Here is a 9,497-nt window from a genome sequence, read left to right as displayed (position 1 = left end):
CCTCCTTTTTATAAGTTTCTGTTTCTCAATTTTTCCTCGTGTATACTCCAGTTCTGAAAAATTACTAGGCTAGTGATCATGGCGAGTAACCAGTTATCCTTGTGTGGTTCTTTTGCTGACATGTTCAAACTTCAAATGTATTTATGGAAGAAAAATTTTCATTTTTAGAATATAAAAAATGACATGTTCTTAATTAATCCCTTTATTGCTTCATGGACATGCATAGTGGAAAGAGGTCACTTAAGAAGTGTTACCAGGTTGGCAAGTTGTTGTACTTTGTTTATAAGGGTTGCTGCTTTGCTTACTAGATCTGGCTTTGTGCAGTGACCTGGAATTGGATGTTAGGAACATGATGTGTTGTGGTGCTTATATACTTGCATCTCTTTGGTGGTTGAGGTAATGTGATTTAAGTATGTTGATGAGCACCTCTCGAACATCTTGACGATCTTATAATGCTGTTATGGTGGTGTGTCGTTTAGTGCTAGATATGATGAAGTGTGGATGGGTCGCAATTTAAAGCTGGATTAGTCAGATCTAAGTGCTATTGGTACCATCCCACACATCAGCTGTATAAATGAAACTTGAAAAACTACATCATCTGTTCCCCAGGACACGGTGATTCAGATGGGGAGAGGTGTGTACAGAAGGGAGGATGTTCTTAACTTTGGCCACTTATTCGATGGTACTCTGAGATCTATATTGGTACTATCCCACACATCAGCTGTATAACCGAAACTTGAACAAACACATCACCTGTTCCCCCAGGACTTGGTGATACAGATAGGGAGAGTTTATATCTCCTCTTCTCGGTTATGGATGGGGAGGATGTCCTTAACTTTGGCAACTTACTCCATGGTGCTTTCTAGTGATTTTTCTTTCTTCTACATGTTGATTTGGTTCTCATAATCTGCTGGGAAATGTTCATTGACAAACGTGAGGTTGTATTTTATCATATGGTGATTTGAACCTATTTTTTGAAGTTGCTTCTAAAGATTGGTGGTATTTTGTATTTCTGTTTTTGTTGCCGGACTCTGAGGTGGAAATGGCACCTGAGGCTTTTGGATCAAGGATTATAATGGGTTCTTGTGGATAATTGGGTTGTTTCTGGAAATTTTTTGCAGATCCCTATCCAGATCAAGATCTCCACTTGCATCTGTAAGTGAACTCTAATTTAAATTTCCCTCATCAAAGTCGGCTTGATTGGATTGGATTATACTCCGGTTATTTGTTTATTATATTTTGTCGTCTCGGTGCAATGCCAGTCTCCTAGCAAGCGATCAGGTAGAGACCTCAGCAAACGTGGCAGGAGCAGGAGCAGGAGCAGGAGCATTGGATCTCAATCGCGTTCATCTTCTGTATGGTTTCATTGTTCACTGATGGAGGATTTTTTTTTTTAAATTTATTTTCTTCCATACATTCTATTTTCAAAATGTGATTTTGTTTATTATTGTGGTTGCAATTGGCAGGTGAGATCTGATAGAAGCCAATCAATGGACTCGAGGGACCGCTACTGAAGATTTTGTACGATTAGTTGTAAAATGTCATTGAACTGTAGGAGAGCTATAAAAATACTAGAGTTAGCATACAAATACAATTGCATTTCAGACTATTGCTGGTTGATTATTTGATCACATTTTTCTCCTAGTCATTAAAACGGATCTGAAGAATGTTCAAACTGATCTTGGAGAGGTTACTCAAACTGCTGTTTGGATAAGAGTTTTTATACTCCTCTTCTGTTTTTAACTTTCCTGGTCTGTGGTAATAGTTGTTCAATTTTTATAATTTCAGGATGAAAAAGCGGTGAAATTCTACCGTTGCTTGTATAATCAGTTTTAAAAACAATTATTGTTTATCTAGTTGCCAATCTTATTGACTTCGGTCATTCTGGCCACCAACTGATCTTCATGAGAGCCTGGTGAGACCAGAACCCAATTCTTAAATGGCTAACCTCTCACGAGTACCGACCAGAAATTTCGAAGCAACAAACATGCCTATTATCGCCAAATTACGTAGTTTTGTCAATGGGAACTCTCATGTAGTTTTGTCAATGGGAACTCTCATCAATAGTAAACTTCCGGGCTACCCCTGCACAACAAGGCCACTGGCCAGCATATAGCACGTCCAAATCTATTACTATCCAACAGGTAAAATGTTATTTTATATCCTCAAAGGCAAAGAAACTAGAGGATGCCAAAGTCCATCACACAGCCAGGTGGCTGCTCAAAAGATCGTTTTTTTCAGGGCCACCCCACAGTTTTTTGAGTCTTGTCTTGATAGACCGAGACTCCAAGCATTTTATATCGTTTTTCAAGCATACATAACTTTGGTTTCAGTAGTGGTAGTTTGCTTTACCCAAAAGGATAATCAACAAAGCTATGACCGATTTTGGGATGACATTCTTTCGGATCCATGCCTTTGCCGAAAGCTGCTCGATCTGATTGCAGCATCTGACCCACTGGCTGCCTGATGAAATGCACCCCAACTTGATTCTCTATCCACCTGACTTAATGAGAATGAAGGCAAGTGTTCTCTTTCCCATGCACGAAATCGGGTTTGTGGAGGATTTTCCACTTCTTGGTAGTTCCGGCCCGATGTACCGGGTGGGACGAAATAGAACCCGGTCTGGTCGGACGATGATGCCACAGTTCCCACTTGAGACAAGCCTCTGTGACTGCTGGACCTTCGGGCTCCAGAAATAATGGGTGTGCGAATTGCTGGAGAATTGCCGGGCTGTTGTTGATAGTATGCTTGAAGGGCTTGCACTCTATCACGAGCCCGTGCATTACTCCCTTGGTAGGGTGGAATCATAGACGAATTAACTGAGCTCCCAGCTCTGGCAGTAGAACTGTGGAAATATAAGAGACGTATAAAATCAATGTCACCTAAATGAGTTTATCTACTATAATTTCAACCTAAATATGTCTGATGAAGATCAAAATAAAGACTTTTTCCGTTAAAAAGGAACAGATAGTATTCCTCATTAGCCGAGAGAGAGGGGAGCCAAATATACAAAAAATACCTGTGGCCAACAAGGAATGGATGCATGAATGATCCTGATCTTGGAAGATCAGAACTGCTTCTAGCTGGCCTTTGAGTAACAGAAGGAATTGAAGGCTGATCAGCATTCCCTATCCGACTGTTGGTTGTAGAGAAGGGAGGAGAATGGTGCTCCCAACCATGATACTGGAGATCCATTGCAGGAAATGCATAGGAATTAGGCATTTCATTAGGTAATGAAGGACCATTCCAGTGATTATTAAAATTTGAACCATCCGAAACACTTCCACTGGAGTTGGAAGATGATGGATGAATTGGACCAAAATAAGCTATATATGGGCATGGATGACTAGCTGAAGAAACAGCTGCTGTATGTTCTGCAAAGATAGCATGTTGTCCCAGTAGATCATGATCTGCATTACAATATCCACCTTATCAACATAGTTATTGATAATTCTTTCATTGCTTTGGCTGGAAAGAAAGATCATTAATTAAGCAGAAACAGGAGTATCTCTTACATGCATTTGATGAAAATTCACCTTCCCTGCAAAATCGATAAATGCCTATTAGAAACACTAGATAATAAAGGCAAAATGTAAGCATAATAGGAAAAAGATACAAGAGCCTTCTCCAGTTCCCAGGAATAAGAGTAGGAATGAGAATAATCCTTCATCCCATTCCTGGTTTCCAATACCTGCCTATGTAAAAATCAGGCCTAACTTCCTGTTTTCTCCTCTTCATTATCAATGACAAAAAGCACAAGGAATAGAAACACAGAGTCAATCCCCATTCTTAACTTAGCGATTACAAGTGACAAGAATTATAATCCTCCTATCCCACAAGGTGCAATGCCATATATATTTGTTTCATGCTCTCTTGGCACATTAATTGAGATTCATCAATTCCAACCTCAAAAAATATTAAAATAAAATCTGAAATCTATATTGTGACATGGAACCCACAAGTTCATTAACAATAAATTCCACTACCACTTGGCCCCGACATACTAAAGCAGCACTGATAGACCGAGTCATAGCTTGTAGAAGGGGAAGAACAAAGAAGAATTGGAAGTTTCCCCATTCAGTTATTGCTAGAGAGTGAACAGTTAGTCATAGATACTTTATGGGAGATCCAGTGTCTTAAAATTGGATGTTTGTGTTACAAATCTATTACATCAAACTCTCTAGACCAACCCATTATGAGGATACTTTCAGAACAATATATCCAGGTGTTGCATCCAAGAGATAATGAATGCCTACTCAACCAAGGATTAAAAAAAAAAGGAAAAAGAAAAGAGGTAATAAAGCAATAACCAATGTCAAGGCCCCCAGAGATCTGCATATTATCTCATTCTAGTCGCAAATTGCAGCTCTTAGACAAAGAGCAAAAACTTTAAAATAGGATACATTGAGGATGGTTGATGCATATTTCATGCACCTCAAGAACTCAAATGGTGAGGGTTTCCTAGTATGCAGATACCCGCTTTCCATTGCTCTCTCTTTCATAGGAGGAATGTTTGATTCCTCACTGAAAATTTCAATATAAAGTATAGAGTGATTGTGCACACACATACAAGAGCAAAAAAGCTTAATTGAAAAGAAAATAGACAAATGAACCATCACAGCATATTAATTGAAACAGAAAAAATTGCAAGCTCTAGCTATCAGATGATGCTTACTCGAAAGATGATGGGAGTCGTGCCAAACTGCCAAAAGGACACCAATGAACTCCGAAGGACTGCAAAATCATTTAAACCAAAATCAATAGGTGATGGCATATTATGCACAATTGAATGCATTCTTGTACCTGCAAATGCTCACTGGTACATACACATGGATAACACTTATTTGTTAAGAAGCCATGAAATGTATCACTCACGTTTGTAAGTAGTTATGAGATCAGAGAATGCAGTTAGCAGAAAGTTCTATAACAAAACAAATCTAAGATCTCCTCTAAAGGGGCACTGACAGTCATAGTTCACAGATACAGGTAAATAGACAAATTCATAATGACCAGCTAAAAAGATATATGCCTTAGTAAGCTATCAATTTGAGACAGGTACAGAGCCATGAATATAATAAAACAAAAGCCGCATGAAAGAAACCTATAAACAATATAAGGCTATGTCAAGAAGAATCACAATAATGCATGATATAAGGCTATGTCAACCGGAATCACAATAATGCATACAACCCTACTAAAGGCAAAGACAACTCTTTGATCTACCCCATTTTAGCAAACTTCTTCATTGCACCATGATGCCATCTAGAAGGCTTAAAGTCTCGGAGAAAGTCATAGGAACCTATAGTTTTGAGTGCAGCAACAGCAAAGATACATGTGCCTAGCTTCCCAGAAGCTGATTCACTTTCCCTTTCAAGACCTTATATATTCACTTTGTACCTGAAGAAATGTCCTTGTTTCACTTCTGATCAAAGGGTCTCCATGTTTTATTATTGATAAAAAGCCTCTTGCTTAATATCAAGGTGATTTACCTAAATTTGGCAATGAACAGTCCAAGTATGATTTAAGGTATTATTATCTGTTTAGCTTCATACTCGTAGGACTACAAGCAAGTTGCTTCTGTTCCCCAATAGGGTAAGATTTCTTTTTTTTTTTTTTTTTTTTCACACTATTGTATCTAGCTTTTTGAGATTAAAAAAGAAAGACTTTGCAATAGCTAAAGAAATAGAAAGGAAAATCTGTAACAAGTTCCTAGTAACTTTGCAAGCCATTCGAGGGTAACTGTATTAGACTCCTAGAAAGAGCCCAAGTGAGACACCAAAGCTTACACCTTGAAATTCAACTAATTAACCTTGAGGTAAGCATAATTCACATATAACTAAAACACTGAGCCAAACAAATGAAGAAAAAAATAACTACTATATGAAATACAGCAATGTTATAAGAGTCCTGGAAACCAGAATGATAAACTGGATTGTTGTTAGATCCCTGACTAAAATCTTACGAAAAATAGAAAACCAACATCACATGAAATGTTGCAACATATGGCTGAGAATTTGAAGGTTTAACATACAACTTTTATTCATAAAAGTTTAAAAACATTATAAGTTAAAGTAAACAAAAACAAGGAAGCAATGATTTTTTGGTCATCATATTTTGAATAGAAGTAACTAGTTACCATTTCGGAGTAGCTTAGATCATAAAGGTCCTCATCATGGGCCCAGTCATCCATGTTAAATTCTGGCAGGGAGCGGCAACCATTTGCATAAAGCCACTGGCCTTTTTCAATTTTTCGGCAATTAGGGCATTGCATAGCACCCTTTATATTAAATGCTGAACCAATGCAATCTGAGATATCCATGAAGAGAATCAATGATAGGCAAATAGAAAAGGTATTTACTAGTAAACACTAAGATGTCATCAACAATCCAATTAGCAAGTGGTAGTGTTATCATGCAATGATGGCCTGATTAAAGAGGCTCTTTCAGAAACAAAAGTGACAACAATAAGGACATGGGTTTGAGCTACTATTTCCTTTAAAAGGAAAGAACTCTTGCCACTCTTTATTACAAAAAGTTACTAAAAAAATACTAGTGAATGTATAAAACATCCAGAATGCATATTTTCAATGTTAATTAATCATGTATGCGTCTTGGAATTTTCATCGATGCTCTTGCATCAATGATGTGAATAACTAATAATGAAAATTTTATTTGAAGACCCTAAACAACGTAAAAAGAAAACAAATGCAAGTAAATAATAAATTTTAAAAGAGAGCATTCAGCAAAATAAGCAAGGCTGCCCTCTCCTCAGTAAACTAGACCAAATTCATGCATGGAATGAACCATAATTAGTAGGAAATAGGAAACATAAGCTAATGGCATAGGATTAGAGATTAATTACAAAGCTAATTTCAGGATTAGTAGTTCTAAGCCATTAGATTCATAGAATATAGGCCAATTTTATGAATTGGATTACAACCTGTAACTTGTTTGAGAGTGAATTTGGCTTAAAGATGTAAGTTCAAATAAAACGATCAAAAATCTGATTTAAGCATAGTCTTTCCTTTCCCCTTGCCTTGGCGACTATAGCTCTTAAATTATAACACTGAACTAAAAACTAAAATAAACATTACCAGATTTGAAGACTCCTACTAAAATGGACCCTTGTATAACATTTTTAAGTTTCAGAATAAACAAATTAAGAATTCAAAAACCCATATTGAACTTGAATATACAATTTTTTCAGCTGACATAATTGACATGCAAGAGTATTTATTCCAGGATCAATTCTTAGCCCATCATGCCAAATACAACTAGAAGCATCTTAAAATCCAATAGAAATCCTAATTTGAATCTGAATATAAAATTAACATCACAACAGACAAAAGATTAAACGGCACAAAAAGATTAACTACGTGATTTGAAAAGAATGATCTATCTGGAAACATATCTCTACAAAACATCATTGACGAAAATTCAGTAATAACTCTTATCTGTTTTCAAATTAACTGTTAGATTAGTAATATTTACCTCCATTCAATTTATATCATATATATATAAAAAAAAAAAACCAATTTAATGAAATCAATCAAATTGCATCAAATAATTCAAAAACCAAGCCACACATACCTAATTATCATCATCAAGCCAAAAAAAATAGACAATTGAACAATACCCACAACATTGTATTCAGATCTCGACATTCCCAATCCAAAAACAAAAAGGTCAAAATTTTCCCAGGACAAAAGAAAACCAAAAAAAAAAAAAAAACAATTAAAATCCGAACTTACCCAAATGGAATTGGTGTCCACATTGAAGCTTGGCCCACGATCGATCCCCGTTATCGGTGACCACCTCAAGGCAAATCGAACACGAAACCGAGCCAAACGACTTCCCGCATCCTCCTCCTCCACCACCACCGCCCACATCTCCACCATCTCCATCATCAACAACCACATCATTATCACTGTTTCCCAAACCCATCACACCACCACAAAAAATACCAAAAGAAAAAAAATCAAAAAATTAGACCGTTGAATTCCCACCCTTCCCTCTTCCCCTCTCTGCAATTAGCAGAACAGATTTTAATTTAATAACAAAATAACACAAAAAAGAGGAACAAATAAGCGAATTCTATATCAGGATAGGTTTAGGCGATAGAATAGATAAATAGATAGATACATAGATAGATAGATGGGATTCGTGATTATGGTGATGCAGAGAATTTTTTCGATCAAAAATTTTATCTTTGCTTGTTTCTTCTTCTTCTTCTCTTTTGTTGGTTTTGTCTCTCTCTCCTCTGTCTCTCCCTATGTCGTGAGAAGGTTTCGTGCCGTTAGATTTGGGAGGTTAGATTGCTGTTGGAGGTCGTAATAACCGCTGTCCAAACGAGCGTGCGATGGACGGTTAATATTAATCCACGTGATTGGATCCACGGTTGAGATTGATCTGTGAGGAGTGTGAATTTGATAGTTGTTTGACATAGGTTGTTGCTCAACTCAGTAGTTTAATCGTTATTTAATTTTTAATTATCATTTTTTTAACTGATTAATTAACTGGTCTGAGCTATGATTTGTGTTAATTTATTTGTTGGGTGGTTACAAAGTGGGTGGGTCAATTCAGAGCTGGATTTGGGTTGGGTTTCATGTGCCTTCTCACACCACTTATTTCTTCTCATTTTCAATTTTTTTTTATCAAAAATAAAATTCAATAATACACTTTTTTTTTCCAATCATAATAATTAACTCAATAAGCTTATCAAAAATTGTCAAATCCCAAATTCAGATAAAAGGATTACAGTAAATTAGTTGATATAAAAATAATCAAAACTCGATATCAATCCCTTTTAACTCGTATTTTTAAATATTTTTTACAAATTTAGTCATTTTGGAGACAGATTTATTAGGTCATATTAGAAAACATCTTTATAGCAGATCTAAATACAATTGTCTTGTTTATGACTTAAAAGTTCGAAGATTTAACTTATTTTCACATAAAGTTGGAATTACATTTATAGTTTTTATTTTGAGTCTGATCTCGAATATGGTTTTTTTACTTTCACATGGAAAAATTTTTCTTTGTAGATTGATTGTGGATGAGAAGGGATTCAAACTTGGAAAAGGAATTTCATAATTAGAGTTTAGTATGCTTGGATTTTGATATGTATTTGATTAAAAAACATGTTATAGAAAAGGAGAGGGAAAAAGAAAATTGAAAAAGGAGAAGGGACAAGCACAACATGAACAAGAACATGGAGACTGAAAAGAACGATTTGGTATGTATTTGGAATATAAAGGTAGATTCGTGAACTGAACTTCATATGATTAAGATTGGAACCAAATACAGCTAAGTAAAGTAAACAAAATAATTTAAAACATGGTGTTCTTAAGATTTGAAGAATATGCCTTTCATCCGGACATAAGCTCGAACCAAGATTTTTGCAGAAGCATGTACATTTATGGTTAGCCCACTACAACCAAACATAGCATTTTTTTTTTTTTCTTTTAGGAAATAATTGATATTAATTCGGGAATTTTG

General features: G+C 35.9%; 2 protein-coding genes across 7 annotated transcripts in view; one reads left to right on the top strand and one right to left on the bottom strand.

Annotated features, from left to right (window-relative positions):
• SR30 (SERINE-ARGININE PROTEIN 30) overlaps positions 1-1,743 on the top strand; it is a 4,953-nt gene extending 3,210 nt beyond the window's left edge. For 3 of the 6 annotated variants that reach the window (XM_012233601.4, XM_020684608.3, XM_089717615.1), the window contains exons 12-15: positions 325-396; positions 1,122-1,155; positions 1,263-1,355; positions 1,467-1,743. In XM_012233601.4, the coding sequence (XP_012088991.1) occupies positions 325-396; positions 1,122-1,155; positions 1,263-1,355; positions 1,467-1,514 (247 nt within the window). In that variant the 3' untranslated portion in view covers positions 1,515-1,743. Of the gene's footprint in view, positions 1-324; positions 397-479; positions 1,156-1,262; positions 1,356-1,466 lie in introns of those variants that run through there. The other 3 variants (XM_020684609.3, XM_089717616.1, XR_002285927.3) reach the window with 2 other exon arrangements.
• A 387-nt stretch (positions 1,744-2,130) lies between these two features.
• On the bottom strand, positions 2,131-8,312 carry LOC105647493 (RING/U-box superfamily protein). The gene is made up of 6 exons (XM_089717613.1): positions 7,751-8,312; positions 6,137-6,306; positions 4,676-4,734; positions 3,516-3,541; positions 3,020-3,410; positions 2,131-2,845 (listed from the first exon to the last, which is right to left on the bottom strand). The coding sequence occupies exons 1-6, from the start codon at positions 7,941-7,943 to the stop codon at positions 2,374-2,376; spliced, it is 1,311 nt and encodes a 436-aa protein (XP_089573739.1). The 5' UTR covers positions 7,944-8,312; the 3' UTR covers positions 2,131-2,373.
• Between the last annotated feature and the right edge of the window lie 1,185 nt (positions 8,313-9,497).

The sequence above is a fragment of the Jatropha curcas genome, chromosome 2 (assembly GCF_041381405.1).
Source record: "Jatropha curcas cultivar XTBG-Jc1 chromosome 2, XTBG_Jcur_1.0, whole genome shotgun sequence".
NCBI lineage: Eukaryota > Viridiplantae > Streptophyta > Magnoliopsida > Malpighiales > Euphorbiaceae > Jatropha > Jatropha curcas.
The sequence above is the reverse complement of the archived record's forward strand: the minus strand, read 5'-3'. Positions and strand labels throughout refer to the sequence as shown.